General features: G+C 48.1%; 1 protein-coding gene across 3 annotated transcripts; it reads right to left on the reverse strand.

Moving 5' to 3' along the window:
* Positions 1-439: 439 nt before the first annotated feature.
* On the reverse strand, positions 440-23,446 carry PRUNE1 (prune exopolyphosphatase 1). 3 transcript variants are annotated; one of them, XM_066609065.1, is made up of 9 exons: positions 23,333-23,445; positions 16,304-16,366; positions 14,792-14,893; positions 14,355-14,560; positions 11,249-11,433; positions 10,551-10,709; positions 10,154-10,248; positions 9,901-10,059; positions 440-7,044 (listed from the first exon to the last, which is right to left on the reverse strand). In XM_066609065.1, the coding sequence occupies exons 1-9, from the start codon at positions 23,369-23,371 to the stop codon at positions 6,511-6,513; spliced, it is 1,542 nt and encodes a 513-aa protein (XP_066465162.1). In that variant the 5' UTR covers positions 23,372-23,445; the 3' UTR covers positions 440-6,510. The 3 variants fall into 3 exon arrangements, with proteins under 3 accessions (XP_066465162.1, XP_066465163.1, XP_066465164.1); XM_066609066.1 differs by lacking the exon at positions 16,304-16,366 and having other exon boundaries at positions 23,333-23,446; XM_066609067.1 differs by lacking the exons at positions 16,304-16,366; positions 23,333-23,445 and adding an exon at positions 18,871-18,940.
* Between the last annotated feature and the right edge of the window lie 862 nt (positions 23,447-24,308).

Below are 24,308 nucleotides of genomic sequence, written 5' to 3' on the forward strand. Positions count from 1 at the left end.
GCTCTACACCCGGTGACATTCCCCCGGCCAGACCCCGTTTTCGGCTCTACACCCGGTGACATTCCCCCGGCCAGACCCCGTTGTCAGCTCTACACCCGGTGACATTCCCCCGGCCAGACCCCGTTGTCAGCTCTACACCCGGTGACATCCCGGCGCCAGACCCTGTTGTCAGCTCTACACCCGGTGACATCTGATGGTTTCTGTACTGGGATCTCCTGTGGGATCCTCTCCTTTATATCTAATGCTCACACATCACATGCCAATACAGGACTGCTGGGGGGCCAATACTTTTATCAACATCGTGTATATCTTATAATAGTGTTGTTTTGTGGTTTACAACCCTTTAATGCAACATCAACTTTGCCCCCTTTGACATGATGAGGGGCTAACGGATGCGATGGGTCACTGTAGATCAGATAATAATAAAAATCACACCATACAGGAAAGAACAAGAGGATTTAATTGTAATCAACATCACACGTAGAGCCCTCCATCAGACAGAAGAGGGCGCTAGAGCTCCACATGGAGATGGCAAGTCACGGGTTTGCGGGTCTGACCGTTTACATGCGTGATAAATAATTCAGTGTTCAATCCGTGTCAATTGATAGCGTGAATGTATGTAGGGTATGGCTGTATTACCTGGGAGACTGCAAGAGCTGTACTCCCTGGGCAGTCGCACGCTCTTCTGGGACTACCTCACTGTCATGGCCGTTGTAAGATTGGATAAAGTTAGAGAGGAAAAAAAAAACCAAAACAACACTTTATTAGCTGTGCAATTTCAGCAGCGATCCTGTTAGTCTGTTCATGTGGAAGCCTTGTTTATGTCACACGGTGCACGGTCACATGACTGGAATCATACACGCTTACATGGAAGCTACGCGTAAAACCAAACAAAAACTAAACTTTTCGCTTCCTCCTGAAGGTTCTTTGTTGAATTACCTTAAAAACTATAGTTTAAATACTTCTGGGTAGAGGAGTTCCCCTTTAATTGCACCTTATTTAAATTAAATATTCCATTTTAGTTATGTCAGCAGGGGGCGGAGTCCTGACTACTTATTCATGGTAGTGATGGTGAAAGACACTGTGGAGCTCATGAATGCTTGATCGAAAAGGAAAAATGGTTGCGCAGCTGAACGGAGGATAAGCTAAGGAACCAGTGGGGAGAAAAAGGTATTTTAGGTAGAATTGCCTTTTAAGTCACCAAACCCCATCTGATTGGTCACTAAACTTCACCAATGAGGGGCCACCGCACTAAGAGTCCACCTCCTTCTCTGGGATGTTAGACCTCCCACATGTAGAACGTCTGAAGACAGTGGAACATGGCAGGAGCCTTCGGGAGGGTAGAATACACAACCCTGGAGGCCTTCAAGGGATTATACATATTTATGCACGGCCTACGATCAGGAGGACAAACAGGCATAAGAAGTAAACAGGACTATCCATCCAATAAGAAGTGCTGAAATCTGGCATTCAACAGTTCAGAATCGACTTCCTGAAGACTCCACCCTGCAGGACGTATTTTATGATTTTTTTTTTTTTATGCCCACTTGCTATTCCAGCACCCAGCTGGCCCCATTCCTGGCAGGGTGAAGGGGCAGAAGTTCATTTTCATATAATTTATAAGTAAAATCTTACATAAAGGATGGGGACTCCAATACTGACCCACAACACAGCGAGATCCACAGATAGGATTACCCTCCCTATATTGGGGGCCGTGCTAAAGACGTGCGTTTTTTTTTTTCCACGCGATTGGCGTGAAAAAAAGGGCAGCTATAACGCGTGAAAAACCCGCAAGTGTGCAGGAGCCCTTATATTTTGTGCTCAGTATGAAAAATGCAGGATTTTAGGATTTCTTTTAACCCCTTGAGGACCAGGGTGATTTGGTCCTAAACCGATAAGACACTTTACGGATTTTACCGAGGTGGTGGTTTTACTGCCGGATTATTAGTTTTTCTTCAGCTACCAGAATTATTTTTGGACATATTGGGTTATTCTTTTCACAGACTTTTTTTTTGCCATTTTTAGTTTTATAAAACCTCTTACCCACTGGCGTTTTTGTAACGCTGCGATATTGCGGTTTTTTTTCACGCGATTGGGAGTGGGGCTTTCTAATGTTAAAAGCGAATCAGAAGTTTGTGCGATGCGTTTTTTAACATTATAAAGTCCTGTTGACAATCGCGTGAAAAAAAACGCAGCGATATCGCAGCGTTCAAAAAAAATAGGTCAAGAAAAACTTTTCAAATTTATAGTTTTATTTTTTTAGCATAAATATATTAATTTTTTTAAAATAAAAAGTAAAGAAATGGGTTCCTCATTGTGGGCTATAACTCTGCATAGTCTCGGATTACATGTGGCGACAGTTTGGGTTGGCTTTGGCTCATTTTCATATATAAATTTTTATTTTATGCAGCAATTTAAAAAAAAATTTTTTACAACTATTTTTTTTACCATTTTTGACCCCATGATGTCATACAAGACCTCTGGGGGGGAGGGGGGGGGGGGTCATTCATATTGTTTTTAAGGTCACACTTTACCACTGTAGCTGAGGCATCCATAGGAGTTGAAGTTATACAGGAAAACATCCTCTGAAATGACAGTAGTCACTGGCGGAGCTGATCGGGGTCTTCTAGGACCCTGCAGTTCTGCTTCCTCTCTTCACTACATGGTGCTCATTGAGTGCTATATAGCCTGCAAGAGAGCAGGCAGAAGTGGTTAAAAAGTAAACCGCCGAGGACCCCGACCTGTTTCTGCTACATTGTAGGGGCTTTAATCCTGCACTGCATTTTTACTATTGGCTGGGATTAAAGCACAGGACCAAGCGCTATAAAATTTAGGGTGCTTGATCCTTAAGGAGTTAAGCCTGAAGTTAAGAGGGGGAAAAAAAAAAGTTTAAAAAAAAAACATGAAAAAAAAATGTATAGAAGAGGTCATTTTCTGAGGACATTCTCTTAAAAGTTTTTTTTAAAACACCCGAGGGTTTTATAAAACAAGTTGCCCTACTTGGGCTAGTTTCACTAAGGTGATTGCAATTTAGCCGCACGAAAATCGTGGCACAAATCGCGACTTTTTTCCCGTGATTTTTGAGCGTCAGCGCTGGTTTTTCTCACAAAAACATCTCTGCCACTTGTGATCTTTTTAGCGTGAAGGTCAGTAGGACTTTCCAATGTTAACGCATCGCACAAAAATCACAAGTTCCTGCTTTGCGACGCGATAAAAAGGAGACTCTATAGGAAAACATAGGAGATTAAAAAAAAAACCGCTGAACGATGGGGCATGCCGTGATCTTTTTTTTCACTCCACAGCGCATGAGTGAAAACATTGCAAATGTGAAGGAAACCATCGTCAATCACTGGTTTCATAAGGACTCCCTCTCGCATCGCCCAAAGAACGTGTGATATTATTGCAAGTGTGAAGGCAGCCTTAACCCCTTGAGTGGCACGCCCAGAAATTTCCCGGGACGAGCTCCACTGCCCATAGCGACATAGCCCAGAAGATTTCCGGGCTATGTATCACTATGGGAGCTGCAGAGCACAATGCCACAAGCTGTGACAGTGTGCTCTGCCTGCACAGACCCACAGAGAACAAAGCAAGGGCTATGAACAACAGAAGCAGAAGATATTGCCGATCTGCTGGCAATCTCCTGCTTCTAAGTCTCCTGCTTTGTTTACAGGTTGCCATAGAGACCATCGGCTTGTCAGAAGCAAGCCGATGGTCTTTGTGGCAGGGAGAGCTAGGTACCAGCTCTTACAGCAGAGATCAGAGAAAACCTCCGATCTCTGCTGTGTTAACCCTTTACATGCTGCAGTCTATGTGACTGCAGCATGTAAAGGGCTGTGACCATCGGACCCCCGGAATGTGATCAGGGGGTCCTGATGGGTCCCTGTGGAAGTTCCCTAAAGGGACAAAAAAAAAAAAAGTCAAAATGATTATAAAAACACTTGTCTCCCTTTACTTGGTAATAAAAAAAAATTAAAAAAAAAATTAAAAATTAAAATCACACATGTGGTATCCGTGTGCGTCGTAATGACCCAGAGAAGGAAGGTAATGCATTATTTAACCCATTAATGACACGGCCCCTTTTTTTCTTTTTTCCCCATTTCTTTTTTTCCTCCCCCGTTTAAAAAAAAAAAAAAAAAAAAAAAAAAAAAAATAAAAAAAAATCACAACTTGTCCCGCAAAAAACAAGCCCTTATATGGCCAATGGTCAATGGAAAAATGAAAAAGTTATGGCTCTTGAGACGCAACTGCAAAATTAGTTGAAATTCAATGATTAGACCATTTTAAAAAACCTGCCCTGGTGGGTCTGACAGGGTGGTAGGAAACCCGCCACTCAAGGGGTTAAAGGTCCCTCCACATGAGTCCCGTAGACTCCTGGGTGGTCCAGGAAGCCGAGCGCTACAGAGCTGCTCCATGGGGGCCGTGTAGTGTAGTGGTGGTCCCTGCGCCCGCCTGTGACCTGGAGGAGACAAGGTGGTCACCGCATGTGTGTTTTCACTGTACTATTTGTATGCGCAAAAGAAAAAAAAAAACAAACACTCAACCGTATTCCCAATCATTGAAAAAATGAGCAAGTGAATTAGTTCAATATGTGCCATTTCCAAGCGCAAATGTGCAGGAAGGTAGAGCATGCTGCGGATTTTTTTTTTTGTAAAAAACAAATGCATGCGCAAAATACCCTTATGTAAACGAACCCATTGAAATCAAAGCGTTCTATTCACTGCGCCCAAAGAAAATCAGCAGTGAGCACCTCCTCTCCTCCAGGGCACAGGCAGGTCCAAGGACAACTACAGTGTGAGGACCCCAGCAAACTGCTCCTCCTATCTCAGCTTCCTGAACCCCTGGCTGGGCTGAACTTGAGTCCTACCATAAAGGGGTTTTACCACCACTGGTGGTAAAGGTCTAATTGCTGGGGTCCAACCTCTGCAATCCAAAGACCAGCACCCCTCAATGCCCTGGGTGAATAGGGCAGCGCTACCTGCGTGACCACCGCTCTATTTACATCTCCGGGACGGAGGGAGCCTGCTAGCATATTGATCTCTGCCTGTCCCATAGAAGTGAATGGAGTGGCGGTCAGACATCGACACAGAGGGCCACTTTAACCATAGTGCAAAGTGCGCCTGCACGGGGCCAGTTGGTAGCCCCATGCCCCCTGGCAGTGGTACTGCTTTCACCTGTATCGGTGTACTCAGGACAACAAGTACAACTCAAAACTATTGCAGAGCTCCAAAAACAACAAATCCACCCTTAGTGCCCAGCCGCTCCAGCCCCGCGGCCTCTGTAACACCGAGAGTGCGGATTTCTGACTGATCAGTGCTTAGACGTGACCGCTAGACCCGGAAGTGAGCAGAGAATGCCGGGAAACCAGATTAGGGGAGGGGTGCAGCCTGCAGGAAAAGGTGATGGATATGTATGTTCATCTTTTATTCTTTCTTTAGCTTTAAAAACTTCAGGAATGGAGGGGCGGGGCAACAGGTGGGCGGGGGACATTTTAATACCCTTGCACTGGGCCCACTAGTGTAATAAAAAGGGCTTGTGTGCACAACCATTCACATGGAGCACTCGGGGGCACCGTTCTCGAGATTGGTGGGAGTCGTACCCCCAGAGATCAAACATTTATCCTCTGTGAATAACGGTTAAACGCCTCTGGTGGTAGTCACTGTGTTCTACCCGGCAGCAGCCGACTAATCTTTAACACAGCTACATCAACCCCACAGTAGTGGGGTTTATAATTTAATTCCTTTTCAGGGAAAACCCCATATGGGACAGTCAGAGAGCAAATATGTTCTCTGATTGCTGGAGGGTGATCAGATGATCACAGATCTTCTCTGCTGGTCTCCTCTCGCTCTGGCTCTGCACACACTGACTGAAACCAGCAGCTGTAGAATTCAGTATTCCTCATCCCACTTTAAACAGCTGTAGCTCCGCTTCTGCAAGGGCTACAACAAAAAATCCTGGCTTTAAAGGGACACCAAAAGCATGATGGTAGCCACGATTAAACCTCTGTATTTCCGGTTTTAAGTAGAAATAGCTCAGTTTTGTCCAAAACAATGCTGGGGGGAGGAAACGAAAAACCCTCACAGACACTACAGTGTAGGCGGCCATTTTGACTGTCATGTACCGTATTAGAAAGGAATAGTCACGATTTGTCTTACACACTTATTAGACTTGAGCCTTAACAATATCGGACAGATCAATATATTCTGGTCCGGGACTGAAGGGTTGGTTACTTCATGAGAGAAGAATTTTGCCATCAGCATGGGAAGTCGCTCCGGCTAATATAAGAGCTCCCAGAATACACTCTGTCACGGGCAGACAAATATTGTTAGCAAATGCTTTACAAAAACCCCTCCCCCGCCCTGAGGTAATTCACATAATAAAACCACATCTGTGTAACTTAAAATTAGCGAATTTGACAAGTATCAAAAATAAGAAATGCATCGCTATTTGGCGAGTACCTCGATCAGAAATTTAGAATTTTTTTCCCCTTTTTTATGAGGGTTTTGGGCCGAGTCATTGTGTTCCGGTCGTGGAATTCACCTCAGAATCTACCACAGTGATACGGCTGATCCGCTCAAAAATGGCTTCCGCCGTCAGTTTTGGGAGCCCTCGGTCAAGAGGACAACCTTCCACGAGACTGTTCATAGGGGTCGGAGGGAAGGAGTTCTCCTCGTCCAGTCCGTCCTCCATCTGTCGCCTGAACCTGGCTCCGTACTCTTTGCCCCTTGTTTCGTCTTCGCCACAAGCGTCTGGGTTATCCAGTTGCTCCCCAAAGTCTCCGAGCTGCTCGCTGCCCTCCGAATTCTCCTCCACATTCGGTTCCGTGAGTTCAGCAGGTCCCTTATAGTCCTCGGCCTCCTGGAAGGATTGCATGGGTCGGCCGCTGCTCTCCCTTCTCCTTAGGAGATCCTTCAGGATGGGCAGCACTTTCTTGCGGGACGCGGCGGTGTTGCCTTGGCTGTAGGCGGTGACGTGCTTACAATGAGGGCAGGGTAGAGGGACCAGCTCCAGCGATGGCGTAGTGGCCTGCTTCAGAGCGCTGCTCACCTGGGCATGGCACAAAATACATAGATTAATAACACAATTATATTAAAAACGAGAATTTTTTAACCCCTTAATGACACGGCCTATTTTGGCGTTGAGGACCAAGCGATTTTTGGTATTTTTCCATCTCCATTTTTCAAAAGCCATAACTTTTTTATTTTTCCGTGGACGCGGCCGTATGAGGGCTTGTTTTTTGCGTGGCGAGCTGTAGTTTTTATTAGTGCCACTTTTGGGTACATAGACTATATTGTAAAACTTATTTTTCTTATGAGAACGGAGAGAAAACGCATCAATTCTGCCATAGATTTTTTTTTTACAGCGTTAATCATGCAGCATAAATGACACACTGATTTTTTTTCTGCGGGGCGGTACGGTTCCAACGATACCAAAATTGTTATATATTTTTAAAGTTTTTACACTTTTTTTTGAAATAAAAACCCTTTTTTTGAAATTTTTTTTTTCCTCTATAGCTGCATTCAAAGTCCTGTAACTTTTTTATTTTTCTATATACGGAGCTCTATAAGGGCTTATTTTTTTGCGAGACGAGCTGTAGTTTTTGTTGGTTCCATTTTGGGGAATGTACGGCTTTTTTGATCACTTTTATAGCATTTTTTGTTAGGCAAAATGCTAAAAATTAGCATTTTGTCTGTTTTTCAGGGTTTTTTGTTACGCTTTTTGCCGTACAAAATAAAAAAAGTGTGTTCACCTTTTTGTACACGTCGTTACGGACGCGTCAATACCCAATATGTGGGGTTTTAATTTTTTTTTTACGCTATTACAAAAAGCATTAGAAAAGGGTTTTTTAAAATTTTTTTTTATTTTTTTACACTATTTGAGTCCCTCTGAGGGACTTGCAGCACTGTGCCCATGATCGCTGTGATAAGGCATGGCAGAGCTACTGCTCTGCCATGTCTTATCGCTTATACAGCAATCATAGGCATAGGCAATACAGGACGCCAGTGTCTGGCGTCCTGTTGCCATGGTGACAGGCCGGGCTCTCGCGATTTCATCGCGAGAGCCGGCCGGAGGCACAGAGGGAGTCCGCTCCCTCTGTGAACTCTTTCCCTGCTGCGATCTACTTAGATCACGGCAGGGAAGGGGTTAACAGCGGGGGGGCGCATCTCCGATGTCCCCCCACTGTTGCAGCGGGACACCGGCTGTGACTGACAGCCGGCTCCCGCTGTGGGATCATATGTGATCTCACGCTATCCCCAGGACGTACCGGTACGTCCTGTTGCGGGAAGTACCAGGCTCCCCCCAGGACGTACCGGTACGTCCTGGAGCGGGAAGGGGTTAAATTGGATTAAAAATTTGGGAAAGAAAAGTGCATTTTTAAATGCGATTACATTTGTATAGCATTAATAAAATTATTAAAACTACACTGTATGTACAGAGGGGGCTCAGTGTGTAAAATATACTATATATACACGCATATATATAGGGATACAGTACTAAAATGATATATATTATCCACACAACTGTCTTGTCCTGATCGTTTGTTACAATGTATCAGCCTGATCTCCAGAATTAGATCACAGAAGATTACCTACCAAGCCTACACCGCCATTCCCCTCCGTGTGAGACCGAGTAGCTGTGTGCTGCTTTTTAGCCTCGGGATGTAAACAAGAATGCTCGTATTCACTGACAACAAGCAGAGGTTGCTGAGACATTGAACCCCCCAGTATATTAGTAAGGCCCCCTACTTTCTTGAGTCTTCATCTGTACTGTGGATGGTCCGAACAGCTCACGTTGGACATGCGCAGTATGGATTCTTTTTTTTTTTTTTTTTTTTTTCTTTTTAAACCCCCGCTTTTCCCACATCATCACCTAGCAATGACGCAGAATCTGCAACCGAAGGGTCGTGGATCGGACAGCTTCCATTAACTTCAATGGAAGCCGTCCGCGCGGAACCCACGCACATATAGCGCATGCTGAGATTATTTTATCCACTCATATGCAGGAAGAATCACTTTTCCGTAGCATGCTACGGGCGGGATTTGCTGCGTAATCCAGAGGCATGCGCCCGCTCCGGATTCCGCAATTCAAATCCGCCCGTGTGCATTCACCCTACGCTGGAGAACAGTTTATTATACAAGGATTAGGCTTTATAATAAACAAAAATGTGTCCGCTCAGATTTTGCACCCTTCCCACCCCCCCCTCCTATAATCAGCCCTCACCTACAATTGACTGCGGGTTACGGCTGCTTGTCTGGACGGTCAGTGTGAAAATAAGCGACTTCCGAGATCCCATATCATAGCTGAAAAGGTTAAACTTTGGTCAAGTTAATGATCATCTCACAGCAAGCCAGAGAATCCAGTTACAGGGAGGTTCAACAACCCCGTAACGAGACGCGGCGTGGGGGAGGGGAAAAAAAGAAATCAGAAAAAAAAATAAAATAAATAGGATGTACAGTTTCCCACTATGTATATTAACCATGCGACGGCGAAAACGGATGGAAGCGCTCTGCGACAGTTCACCACGAGGCCCAAAGAACATTTTTCAGGGAAAAAGTTTCAAAAACATTTCTAATCAGTGGCAACTGTGTGGAGTGACAAGGTCTGCGCCTCCCTCTAGTGGTCACTTCGCATATTGCAGGTATGTAGTTTATGAAAGAATGCTGGACATATCCCCATGGTTCAGAATAAGAAGTGAGGCGATTTCTACAGTTCCAGTATTGTATTAGATGGATGGATGATACGCATCACTAAGGGATCACGTCTGTCACATGCACTCAAGAACGGGGTGCTAGTTCCGTGTTCTGAGCTACACAGGTCCCACTAGAGGATGGCAAATCTCCAGGCCACCCCCCTGCAGAGTCGTGTGTATGATAGTTTGGGCAGTGCCCCCGGGTAACTCACCATTGTTTTCAGCGCCCCCTGCTGGCTGTATACCGCCATCTGTCTCATGGGTTCATTGGTGCTGGTGAAGGCAATCGACATGGCGATAACAGCATTATAATTGTGCCTCTGACAGAAATCCTGCAGCTCACGCTCCACGTCTTTCCGCCGCAGGAACTCCTTGTAATAAGAGAAAGCAGCAAGAAGTAAATCCGCGCAAAACCAGAGGATACCCGCCGCAACGGCGTGCGAAATGCCAACACGGCCATCTCACCTCTACGTCTACGTATATGGCGCTAACGGCCAACTTAAGGTCTTGACTAAACAGGGTCTTGAGGTCCTTACGGAGCATCTGATCTGTGGTTAGACCTGCGTAACAAAGGGTTAAAATTAAAACAGAACTCCTCTGAATGTCACAAGTCACACCCAAAGCTGCGCTCACAGTTCGGCTGGCAGTTGCAGCATGGACTCTGAGAGATCAGAGTCCATTCAGCAGTGCAGTGTTCTGTGTGAACACTACATCTCCAGCAACGCACTGCAGCAAGGGGTGTCTGGTCTAACACTGAACCAGCAGGGGGCGACAGTGTAATTCCATTGCCTAACAACTAACTGGAAACCGGTAGAATGGCGACACAGCTTTTGAGCTTCCTGCTACGGCATAAGGTACAAACCTGACACGTCAAACTTGGCGTTCTGGAGAGAATCAAACGCAGCGCCTCTCGGTGGCAGGTCTGGGAACTTGGACTCCAAGACTGTCACGTATTCTGTATCTTTTGGAGTGACTTTTCCGGCAGCGGGTGCCATGTTCACACAATCCAGAACTATTGTGTCTGCGGAAGAAACCGGAAAAATGGCGCCTAATGAGTATAGAAAGTTTTATATACTCCTTATAACCCTCTTCACAGCTGGGTATAATTATTAACCCCTTTACTCCCCAGGATGCAGTTACATCATGGGGGAAAATGAGGGTTTGTATGGAACAGGACCACAAGTCCCAGTGATCCTGCGCTGCAGCCCTGTGATTCCGCTGGTCTCTATTGACAGCTGAAGTCAGGTGACCGCTGCCTGCCAATCAGGGGCCACAGCCTCACCGCCCGTTTTATTCAGATCAGAGCTCACATCCTGGGTGCCGTAGATGTGAGCGCTGGAGTTCGAATGATGATGCTATAGCCTCTGATTGGCAGATAGCAGTCACCTGACTTTCCCTGTCAGTAGAGACCAGCAGAATCCCAGAGCTGCAGCGCAGGATCGCTGGGGCTGAGGACGGGCAACCACACTTTGTTTTATGGATTTCAGTCATTTGGACTGAAATCTAAAAATTAGTTTTTAATCTGACGAGCCCTTTAAATGACTCAACAACATGATTTACCGCGCAGCATGGAGGCCAGCTGAGAATCAAGGATGTGAGGGGCTTCCCGAATGATCTTCTCCGCTACCAGCGTTGTGCAGGACCCCACCAGTTCTGCAGTAACCCGGCAATTACGAGTCGGTCTCCTCTCTAGGACATGGTGGTCGATGACCTCTGTGACCACGTCTTCCATGAAAGAGTCCGTCCTAAACCGCAGTAATGGAAAAAACACATTAAACTGGCAGGCTGCCACCGCGAACGTTTAGCTGCCCACCCGTAGGTACAAGTCAGGCCTCATTCACACGGAAGATCAGCGGAAAAACATCAACTATTCAAAATAGAACCGTTTTTTGGCAGAATCTTCATGCTTCACGTCACATTTACGATGGGGTTTGAGACACTTTTAGGCAGTTTTTCAAACTTATTACTAAAAAAGGGGTGTAGCCTAAATTGCATCAAAAATTGGGCTAGGTTGTTGCAAATTGCGTCAAAGTTTTGCCACAAACTAAGCCAACTAGATGGGGGGTCTAAACAAAGTCATTGACAGTATGGCCAGGCATAGAGGCTCTAGTACCCTGTTGTACTGCCTATAGCTTGGCTACAAGATGTGATACGGATGTGCAGGGAGGCTCTAGTACCCTGTTGTACCGCCTCTAGCTTGGATACAAGATGTGATATGGGTGGGCATGGAGGCTCTAGTATCCTGTTGTACCGCCTATAGCTTGGATACAAGATGTGATACAGACAGGCATGGAGGCTCTAGTGCCCTGTTGTACCGCCTCTAGCATAGATACAGTATGTGATACCGCAGACATGGAGGCTCTAGTACCCTGTTGTACCACCTCTAGCTTGGATACAAGATGTGATATGGGTGGGCATGGAGGCTCTAGTATCCTGTTGTACCGCCTATAGCTTGGATACAAGATGTGATACAGACAGGCATGGAGGCTCTAGTACCCTGTTGTACCGCCTCTAGCTTGGATACAAGATGTGATATGGGTGGGCATGGAGGCTCTAGTATCCTGTTGTACCGCCTATAGCTTGGATACAAGATGTGATACGGACAGGCATGGAGGCTCTAGTACCCTGTTGTACCGCCTCTAGCTTGGATACAAGATGTGATATGGGTGGGCATGGAGGCTCTAGTATCCTGTTGTACCGCCTCTAGCTTGGATACAAGATGTGATACGGACAGGCATGGAGGCTCTAGTACCCTGTTGTACCGCCTCTAGCTTGGATACAAGATGTGATACAGGTGGGCATGGAGGCTCTAGTACTGTTATACTGTTTCTGGCTTGGATACAAGATGTGATATGGATGGGCATGAAGGCTCTAGTACCCTGTAGTACCGCCTCTAGCTTGGCTACAAGATGTGATACAGGTGGGCATGGAGGCTCTAGTACCCTGTTGTACCGCCTCTAGCTTGGACACAAGATGTGATACAGGCGGGCATGGAGGCTCTAGTACCCTGTTGTACCGCCTCTAGCTTGGACACAAGATGTGATACAGGCGGGCATGGAGGCTCTAGTACCCTGTTATACTGTCTCTGGCTTGGATACAAGATGTGATATGGATGGGCATTGAGGCTCTAGTACCCCGTTGGGCCACCTCTAGCTTGGATACAAGATATGATACGGGTAGGCATGGAGACATACAGGCTCCATATGGTATCCTGCAGCATATTGCTCAACATTTGGTATAAATAAGCCTCTAGATCGTACAATCTTGTAGGCTGGTGAAGTTGGCCTCCCAGATGGTCCCATACATGTTCTACTGGTGTTAATTCTGATGACTGGTCAGCCACAGAAGTGTGACAATGTTGTGGGGGCTCCTGTGACCCCCTTGTGTGTGCGGCTGAGTATTATTCTGCTGCCTCTTGGAAGCCGCCATGAGACGAACACATGTGGCTGCAGGATGTCCTGGACATGTCACTGAGGTGTCATTGTCCCTCGTACCACTATTAGGGGGGACCGACTGTCGTATGCGATAACCCCCAGATCATTACACCAGCAGGGGGCAGTGTGCTGCTCCACAGCAAAGGCAGGATTAAGGCCAGCGATTGGCTGCAGCGGTTATGTCTTATAGCACATCATTGCTAGTAACCGGTATACAAGGATCGGCAAGGGGCCACCAGAGTATCAGTGACTGACAGGTAGGGAATTTTTTTTTAAAAGGTTTTTATGCTCCCTGACAAGCGATTTAACCCTTTCCAATCCACTGTCTGACGTCTGAAGACGTTACGATTTAAGGCTGCACAGCTCCGATGTTGGAAGACGTCCGTCAGGGTTCTCTTACTGTATATTGCCAGCCTCTCTGCTGTCAAAATCTATTCAACGTGTCACCTCATGCAGTACTGGCTTTAGCCAGCAGATAGCGCCGTTGTATAATGTCAGAAAAAGAGTAAGCCCCCTAGGAAAACCACGATACAAATTGGATTGGAAAGGGTTAAAGGAGATGTCCCGCGCCGAAACGGGTTTTTTTTTTTTTAAACCCCCCCCCCGTTCGGCGCGAGACAACCCCGATGCAGGGGTTAAAAAAAACCACCCGCACAGCGCTTACCTGAATCCCGGCGGTCCGGTGACTTCAATACTTACCGCTGAAGATGGCCGCCGGGATCCTCTATCTTCGTGGACCGCAGCTCTTCTGTGCGGTCCACTGCCGATTCCAGCCTCCTGATTGGCTGGAATCGGCACGTGACGGGGCGGAGCTACACGGAGCTACACGGAGCCCCATAGAGAACAGCAGAAGACCCGGACTGCGCAAGCGCGGCTAATTTGGCCATCGGAGGCCAAAAATTAGTCGGCACCATGGAGACCAGGACGCCAGCAACGGAGCAGGTAAGTAAAAAACTTTTTATAACTTCTGTATGGCTCATAATTAATGCACAATGTACATTACAAAGTGCATTATTATGGCCATACAGAAGTGTATAACCCCACTTGCTGCCTCGGGACATCTCCTTTAATAGAATCTGTGATTTACCGAGTCGTAAATGAAAACTTGTAGAAGTTTTTGGAGTAGACAGCTGCAGAGCGACTGCAAAAATGGTAAAAAAAAAAAAGCTAATAATACAGTAAAGCGGTAATAAAATCAGCGACTTCCACAGCGGACGGGACAAGCAGCTCACCGGGGCAGCACGTTGTGATCCACCAGCGACAGCCCCAACCGTCCGGCCTCATACAGGGCGCCCAGGTCTATCTCATCACGGAAGGTCAGGAGCTTCTCCGATAAACCGTTCTCCCTCAGGAAATATGTGCTCTCTGTGCGGAGAGGGAAGTCCTGGCGGGGGATGTTCAGCACCGGCACGTACGTCAGGTTCTTGCTGGAAGACGTCTACAAGAATGGAGGAGGAAACAGTCAGCACGCATATCAACTGGCCTCAAGATTTGTAACTCTGACTCTGCAAAAGAGACGAGGACTAGATCGCTCATATGGCGGCCATTTTGAATAAGATAGTCTAGACGTCCTGAAGAGTAGTGGTCATCCCTTCCTGTACATTGTACTGAGAGAGAAGTTTATTAGTCGGCTGTAATATAACCCGTGTGATACGGGATACGCACTCACCTTGGCCAAGTAGTATGCCAGAGTGATGGCGGACACCATGGAGTCCAGGTCACACGCTTCATTTCCAAGGACCACGTGGAAGTCCAGGCCTTCATGCGTGTTCTGCATGGAGAGAAGTCAAGTCCAGTTAGGATGTGCCGCTTATTCTGTAACAACTAGCGGACTGAGATGCACAGGACAACCTGCAGGAGCTGGAATGGCGGCCATGTTGTTCGTGATCAGAATTGCCAAAAATTGAAAAAATTTGCAGCCATTTAACAAAAAAAACCCCAAAAAAACTCAGCAACTTACACTGAACGGCCCCTTTACTAGAGACCCCCATCTAGCAGCACCTCGGATCTCCTTTGGCCTTAAGAACTGCAGTAATTTGTTGTGGCGCAGATTCCAACTGACCAATGAGTGGAACAGGTTACCACAGGAGGTGGGGAGTTCTTCTTCAATGGAAGTTTTCAAACAAAGGCAGGACAAATATCTGGGATGATTTAGTGATCCTGCACTGAGCAGGGGGTCGGACCCGATGACCCTGGAGGTCCCTTCCAACTCTTCGAGTCTACAATGAAATGGTTCTGAGAAATTTTTGGCCCCTGCGGACAGGAAGCTTCTTGTAGTCGCTGCAGATCAGATGGAGGTGCTGACATGTTCTGACCACCGGACAGGAAAGGGTCAGCGATTCATGCTGCTTGCGCCAAATTCTGACCTCCCATCAGCACGGGGCAACAGAAATCTGGGTCCATCTGACCAGGAGATGTATTACTGAGCAGCGAAGTTTTGCGCTCTTTTGCCCACTGGAGATTCGCCTGTTTCTCAGACACAATGGCGCTGAAGATGGTTGCCCGCTGTTATAGCCCATCTGTACTAGGGAGTGGAAAGTTGTGCATTAAAACACATTAGTTGGAGGACCAGCGATGTGTTCATTCAGAACCATTCCTGACATCCTCCGCTGACCCCTTTCAGTAACGAGTTGTTTCCGTCCACAGGATCCCCTTTCGCTGGATGTTTTTCATCGATCGCGCCATTCTCTATATACTTTCCACACAGTTAGGCAAGAATCCCCCTGCGATTGGCAGCGAGACCCCGCTAGTCTAGCACGGATGACCGGGCCTCGTTAAAAGTTGTTCAGATCGCTGGATTTTTCCATCTAATGTGGATTCACACTAAAAACTGATCCACGGAAAACTTGTCACGTGATTTTATGCCGCACTCCGGGGTCACGGGGAGAATGTCCATACAGGGAAGCGCCAATCATGAGACGGCTGAGGGCTCTAATAAAGGGGCCACTCAATGTAGATTATACAAGGGGGGTGGCGGCAAATTCCTTTTTAATTCCTGCAGACCTTGGTCCTCATAGCAACCAATCAGAGCTCAGCTTTCATTTCTCCACCTGTGGTAAAACGAAAGCTGCGCTGTGATTGGTTGCTATGGGCAACGAGGACAGTGTGTTAGAGGCGGCCCACTAGTGACGGCAGTATATAATACCAGTCTGTTATAGGGGGCAGAATAGACGGTACTTACTAAGCAGGTTGTTGTTGCCTTAGAAATTCTACTTTTCACCGGAGGGGCAAAGCCCCTGAAAATCTGCATGATGGAATGGAAAAATAGGTCAAATTCTGTAATAAAGGTACCTTAAAAAGTCCATTAAAAACTAGAAGAAAAATATAAAATGATGTTTTAGCTGAAAAATAGCATAATGGTGATACTATGGACGGGGGAGGGGAAGGACCCAAAGAATATTTAGTAAAAAAAAACCACGGTAAATACAGAAAAATGCAGGATGTGGCGACCGCGGCCCGACTCCGAGAAACGCAACTAAATGAAGAATTATTTTAACATCCACTGAATGACCCCTTAGAGCCCCCAGCCAGGTCTTTAAAGATAGGGACATCCCTGTGACATTTTCGCCGTGACCCCGGCGTGCAGCATAAAATTACGTGACAAGTTTTCCATAGGATAGGAAAATCCAGGGATCTGAGCGACTTCCAACGAGGCATGGTCATCCGTGCTACACTAGTCAGGCCTCACTGCCAACCGCATGGGTGGGGCGGGGGTCTTCACATGCGTGTAATGGTGAGGAGACTATACAGAGAATGGCGCGATAGAAAACATCCAGCGAAAGAGGATCCTCTGGACGGAAACAACTCATCACTGAAAGGGGTCAGAGGAGGATGTCAGGAATCGTTCTTAGGGAATATGACGCTTGTGCTCCAGCTAATACACCATAACAGCAGACGACCAGCGCCATTGTGTCCAAGAGAAACAGAAAGACGAGACTCCAGCGGGAAAAGCGCGCAAAACTTGTGTCACTGAGTGGAAAAACATCTCCTGGCCAGCTGGATCCAGATTTCTGTTGCTGATGGGAGGTCAGAATTTGGCGCAAGCAGCATGAATCGCTGACCCCTTCCTGTCAGCACCTCAGTCTAATACACGGATGTACAAGGAATCCGTATCGCCATTATCCGTATCGCTGGCCGCCTCATATAATCTCACTGTAAGCAGAAGAGCAAACACGCCAAGCACTTAATATACATTAGCGTAATAATACAGGCGAGACGCCATTAACCCAAGAACCCCCGGATAAAACAGCATCAGCGACGGAGCCCAGAGACGCTGCTGGGAATGTCGTGGAGTTTTAGAACAACTTATACGCCATCTCTCTGCTCGGCATGCAGGCGGCCATTTTGTATGCTGAACCACAGCGGATATGGCAGCCATATTGGTCATTTATAGGGGTAGGAGAGAGGCTGAGGGCTCTTACAGACGGGACGACCAATCAGACGCAGATGCCCAACAGTCGTCTTGTGCTTTTACACATCGCTGACTGAAGGGAGGGGCAGCATCTTATATATACCGCAACGCCCGTGTAAGCCCCCCATAGGCTGTAAATACACGGGCGAGCCTCCCATGCCAATTTTGAGCATTGTGAGACTCACGGAAATAAGACCCCGCTGTTTTCAATGGGTCCGCTTACACGCAGGATTTTTCTCGCGCAGCGATGCTGTTGTATTTTTAAATTTTTGGGGGCGATTTGGCAGAAAACCCACTCATTATTTCCTACGGGCGAGTTGAAAAAAGAAAAAATCGTATCCCCCTCGCAGGTACGTGCAGGGTTCATGCGAGTGTGGTGTGATTTTTACATTTTTTGCAATTGAAAAACCCTGTGTGTAAAAAAATTGCATATTAACCCTTTCCAATCCAATGTCTGACGTCTTCCTACATTGTGATTGAAGCTTGTACAGCTCCAATGTCAGAAGACGTTCGACAGGGTATTCTTACCGTCTATTGCCAGCCCTTAGTATTTTGTGCTTGACTTTGGGAAGGGGTGTTGCTCATTTAAAGGCGGTTGGTCTTAATCCTGTTTAGTCTCCAATACTGTAAAGACAAGGTAACAAACCAGACTCGAGTCGAAGCTCCGCCCCTTTTATGGCCAGAAGTAAACAGAACGACGTACGGACCGGACATTCTGGAAGACGTTGCAAGATTTTGTTGTAGTACTGTCCCTTTAAATTTTTTTAAAATGGACTGTACTGCCCCGCCCCCGTTTAAGGTGGAGAGCCCGCGTAACAGGCACCTCGTGGAATCACTCGCATGAGCGGAGCCTACAGGAACTAGAATCTCAACTGAGGACGACGGCGAATGCGGTTTCTGGGATACGGAGCCGCCGCAGCAGCTGACGCTGAAGTGTAATGTGTTTACAGAGCGTCCGGCTAAGTAATTGACAGCGCAACCTGAAGAGAAAGAGCAGACGCCGCGCCATATGCCGCCACTCACCCTCCGCACGCCCCATTTGTTTAGGGAAAAACAATATTTGGAAATCGCCGCTTTTAGTTGAAAATAAATTAATAGTGGAAAATAAATTAATGGAGCTGAAATGGAAAGTGCGCAGTGTTTACACAAAAAAATCTGTGAGCACCAGCGGAAAGTTACCATGCCCCGTCTCCGCGACACGGATTAATTATAAACAAAAGCAAGATGGCCGAACTTCATCTTTTCTTATTAGAGGTTTTTTTTTTTGTTTTTTTTATTTTTTTTAAAACACCAACTTACCGTGAAAAAAAAAAACAAAAACAAAAAACAACAATTACCAAAATCTGCAGTAAATCCGAGCAATTTTGCCCATGATTATCCTTCGTATTTCACAGACGGGAACGGCTTGTATCTGCGCGAGTGAGCCGAAAGGACACAAGGGCTCCGTCCGAGCGAGCGGCGCCATGAAATCCGATCAGTGGAAGCGCCGGTGTAAAAATAGCGAGAGCAGAAGCCAACTGGACGTCTGTAGAGCAAAATATTCTATGAGCGAGCGATCAGGTTTCCAAACGAGGAACCCATCAAAACGCGGGACACGACCTTCACCGTATGCTTAAGAGCAGAATGAACAGCCTACATGAGCCGCCATTTTACCCTTCGGATGCTTTTAACACGCGCAATTTTTCTGAAAGAAACATTCCGAGAACCAGGAAAATATCTGCTTCAAGAAAAGCTGAGTGACAACCAACATGGCCGCCGTTGTCACACCGCTCCTGGACTTCTAAAAGAAGCCGGGTGACGAGCTGTAATGGCAGCCATGTTGGATCGCAGTATGTTCTCCTGCGGCGAGGTCCTTGTTAAATATCTGTCTGGGAAAGCCAAGCGACAACCAATATGGCCGCCATTACTATCCATTCACACGGGTGTAAATACACTCCGTATTACGTGCACATTTGTCGCACACGTAATACGGAGGGTTTAGAACTCATTTGTGTATTTTTCACACAATTTTGCGTGAAAAACTACAGAGCATCTCGTATTTTGGCCCGTATTGCGCCTACACCGGCCACAGAAGTGACTGGGCCGCCGCAAACACGCAGGGAATTCGCATGAAACGTGCTTCGACTGCGTACGGTTGGTTTTACATGGGTGATAAAAATTGCGTGATTTTCTGGCGATGTAAGAGTGCGTGAAATCGCTGGAATGTGGAGCCCACGTTTTTCAGTGTCTCGCACTTGCCCGTGTAATTACAGACCGGGGTGGGCCGGTAGAGAAGCGGGCAATTTGCTGTTCAGACGCCTGGGAAAGCTGGGTGACAACCACCCCTGCCCGCAGGTATACAACGTCTCATGCGGCCGACAAGACCGTTTTCTTAGTGGCTACTGAAGGAACGCTGTGTAAACAATGGCGGCTATTCTGTCATCTTTTTGGCTGACAAATAAAGTTGTGTTATTTCGGTAGCACAAGGCGCCCATTGTGCTCGCCGCCTCGGCTCTGTTGCTCCCGCCCGCTCAGGCGTGTTGCCACTTACAACTGCTTTTATAGCTAGTCCCTAAAAATGTATACATTGGCGCGACGACTGCTGGCACACAGAACCGCAGGCCACCATTTTGTAGGCCGAATCCTTCCACATGAAGCTCTAATTAACCGGTGAAGGCAGTGAGGTGCGGGGCGCGGCCTGCCTCATGGTAGTCGTCATTTTGTCAACTAAACTGATGAAATCACCAGGACATCAAGGCGAGTCTAGACCGCCCTCTCAGACATGCGCGCCATTTTTGAGGCGATGACATTGCAGCGGCTTGTGAACCCTCGGGGGTAGCACAGACAGTGTTGCCCATAGCAACCAATCAGATTTCAGCTTCTATTTTACCAGTTCAGGTTACAAAATGAAAGCTGCAATCTGATTGGCTACTGGCATTACTACGTGCAGCTGCTCCCAGAAGGAGAGGCGCAGGGGAAGATGGGGGTTGTAGTGTGTGCCGGCCTGACACCCAATCACTGGACTTCACGTGTAGCACGGGGAACTAGCGATTCTGGTGCTTGTAGTACTCCACAACCTGTGGCAACAAAATACAGGCTGGGAGTCGTAGTCTCGCCACAGCTGACAGGAGCGTCAGGCCATGCTGGGAGTTGTAGTCTCCCCACAGCTGACAGGAGCGTCAGGCCATGCTGGGAGTTGTAGTCTCGCCACAGCTGGCAGGAGCGTCAGGCCATGCTGGGAGTTGTAGTGTAAGGCATGTTCACAGTAGTAGTTTTGTCAGGGGCATGCTGGGAGCTGTAGTTCCACAGTCGCTGCCACCACTGCAGACTTGTCAGGACATGCTGGAAGCTGTAGTTCCTCAAGCACTGCACAGCCGCAGGGAGTTATGGTTCTTGCAGCATTACAGGTTACTCAGGGAGTTCTAGCTGCACACCAGAGCATGCTGAGAGTTGTAGTTCTACAGGTTGCAATGTTGGGAGTACTACTCCTGCCACTCCTACAGGCCATGCTGGGACTTGCAGTTTAACCACAGTTAGATTTGATGCGAATGCCACGTTGGGAAATCCGGACGAGGATTTGCCCAATTAAAAAAAAAAAAAGTCTAAATCCTCGCGCAGATCAGCGGCGCCAACCCATGACAGAAACGCTCAATGCGGACTCCTCTGTGTAAGGCTGGGTTCACACAGGGCAGATTTGCTGCGGTTTTGCCGCGGATTGCAGTTGCATATCTGCACTGCGGCTAAACCGCTGCGTTTGCAGTGCAATGCAGCACAAATGAGATTTGCCAAAAAGCTGTTCTCACAGGGCGGATTTTTTCCGCACAGCCGCAGTGCGGAAATGCAACTGCGGCACGGTTTTAAAAGATGCAGCATGTCCATTCTTTGGTCTTTTCCGCAGCGCTTTTTCGTCCATAGACCTGGGGTCACACAAGGCGGATTTGCCGCGGTTTTGCCGCAGCAGATCCGCCCGCGGCAAAACCGCCCGCGGCCGCTAAGCCCGGGATTAGCCAGCCATGTGGACGAGGTTTCTCAGAAACCTCGTCCACACGGGACGGCTAATCCGCTGCGGTAAATCCGGTTGAAACCGCGGCTGCGGCGGCCGCAGCCGCGGTTTCAAAAGAAGCAGCATGCTCATTCTTTTTTTCATTCCGCTGCGGCCGCGCTCTCCTCTATGGGAGCGCCGGCCGCAACGGAAGAGCAAGCGGCCGGACCGCTTCAAAGCCGCCGCGGCTTAAACCGCGGCGGCTCTGCCGGTGGAGATCTCACGGTTTTTGCTGCGGCCAAACCGCGAGATTTCCGACGGCAATCCGCCCCGTGTGACCCTAGGCTTATGGACGCAGCCAAAACCGCACCAAAAAGTAAAAAAAGCGCTGCGGAAAAAAACCTACACGAAAATCCGCAGCAAAATCCGCAAGCCCAAATTAACCTTTGAAGCAGTTCTTCTGCGGCAAAACCGCAACAGAAAAAATGCGGCAAAACCGCGACAAATCTGCCCTGTGTGAACCCAGCCTAACTGTACCCAAGACTCAGCTACGTGTGACCCTAATAGGGTATAATCACACAGAATCCGGGTGTAAATCCGCCGTGGTTTTGTCGCAGACGCACACGTGGATTTATCCCGGTTGTAGAATTTCCTGAGTTTTTGCATGGATCCATGTAAAGCGATGGCGTCACCTTTTCACGTAGATCCGAGCGATCCCACGGCAGAAATGCCACATGCGAATTTTGCAAACTGACAGCACAAATCGGCGTCAGAGGCCGCCTGCACACGGGCGGAAATCCCGCGGCGGGATTTCCACCACTGAAAGTTTGCATAGGAGTGCATTACAATACGCACTCCTATGCAGACGGCCGCGGTTTGGCCGCGCAAAATCTCGCGCGGCAAACAAACCGCGACATGTCCTATTTTTGTGCGGGGCACGCACTCACCCGGCCGCCAGGCGCGGGAGAGTACGCGCTGCTCTCTGCAGGCTCTCGGGTCGGGTCCCGCGGCAAGAATTCTCGCTGCCGGATCCAACACGGTCGTGTGCAGACGGCCAGATGCAGGATAGTCTGCGGGTTTAGTTCCGTCAGGAGTCTGACAGCTCACTGCTTCATGCGGAGCCGCGAGAAAAGTCGTCGGAGGTTCCGCTCGGAGTTCAGTCGCGGACGGGCTACATTCGCGTGCGTATTCGCAGCATAGGGCCATCGCTATTCTGCCACGGACGGGCGGGTGGATTTATTAGCCCTGTTAGTGTGTAAAATCCACGGGCAGCATTTCTGACAGTCATTAGACGTTCCCGCTGACGGGGATAAAGCCGCGGCAGAACAGCTATGGATCTGACGCGGTTTTACAGGGCGCCGCGTGGATAGTTTGTCTGTGACCTGCGGACAGCCGACCACTTTAAAGGGGCGACTTGGCTAAAACAGAATTGCGCTCGTTGCGCACAAGTTGCAGTCACCGGTGGCGCACACGGCCAGGCATCCAGCAGGTGTGCAACCAGGTGACAGTGCCAATCATCAGATGCGACATTGCGGGCTTCGTGTCACATGACCCCACCTGCAGCCCAGGTCTTACCCGACCATGAGACGCCAATCATGTGACTGTCACAACATACAGCGTCTCCATGGAGTCGGACAGATAAAGGGCCAGTGCCCCCTTAACAGGAGAGGCGGACGTCAACCCCCAGGGGGCACCGCTGATCTCAGCTCTCCCAGGATCCTGCATCTGGAAGGTAGGGATCGGGTGACAGCCCTGCAACAGCAGTCACTCGGCTCTCCCTGGGCACACCTGGCAGGTACTAGAGTGCGAGCTCCTGGGCACAGCCTGCCCCTCCTTACCTGCACAGCAGTCCGACAGCCCTGCAGGAAGCGCTCCATGCTGCAGACTGACCGCCGGGCCAGAGCTCACCTCCGGGCAGCGACCAGTGTGTGCAGCGCTGCATGCCGGGAAATGTAGTACAGGAGGAGGGGAGGAGGCGGGGCACAGCAGCTAGTCCAGTGTGATACCGCCTGGTGTATCTAATCCACTGTGATGCTGCCTGGTGTATCTAATCCAGTGTGATGCTGCCTGTGTATATAATCCAATGTGATACTGCCTGCTGTATCTAGTCCAGTGTGATGCTGCCTGGTGTATCTAATCCCAGTGTGATGCTGCCTGCTGTATCCAATCCCAGTGTGATACTGTCTTGTGTATCTAATCCCAGTGTGATGATGCCTCGTGTATATAATCCAATGTGATACCGCCTGCTGTATATAATCCAATGTGATACTGCCTGGTGTATCTAATCCACTGTGCTACTGCCTGCTGTATCTAATCCCAGCGTGATACTGGCTTGTGTATCTAATCCAGTGTGATACTGCCTGCTGTATCCAATCCTAGTGTGCTACTGCCTGCTGTATCTAATCCCAGTGTGATAATGCTTGGTCTATGTAGTCCAGTGTGATACTGCCTGGTGTATCTAATTACATGTGCTACTGCCTGCTGTATCTAATCCAGTGTGCTACTGCCTGCTGTATCTAATCCAGTGTGCTACTGCCTGCTGTATCTAATCCAGTGTGCTACTGCCTGCTGTATCTAATCCCAGTGTGATACTGCCCACAGTATCTAATACCAGTGTGATACTGCCTGCTGTATCCAATCCTAGTGTGATAATGCTTGGTCTATGTAGTCCAGTGTGATACTGCCTGGTGTATCTAATTACGTGTAATACTGCCTGATGTACCTAATCCCAGTGTGATACAGGCTGCCGCAGCTAATCCAAGTGCAATGCTGTCTGGAATATCTAATCCCAGTGTGATAGTGCTTGATGTACCT

Source organism: Eleutherodactylus coqui, chromosome 6, assembly GCF_035609145.1.
Source record: "Eleutherodactylus coqui strain aEleCoq1 chromosome 6, aEleCoq1.hap1, whole genome shotgun sequence".
Lineage (NCBI taxonomy): Eukaryota > Metazoa > Chordata > Amphibia > Anura > Eleutherodactylidae > Eleutherodactylus > Eleutherodactylus coqui.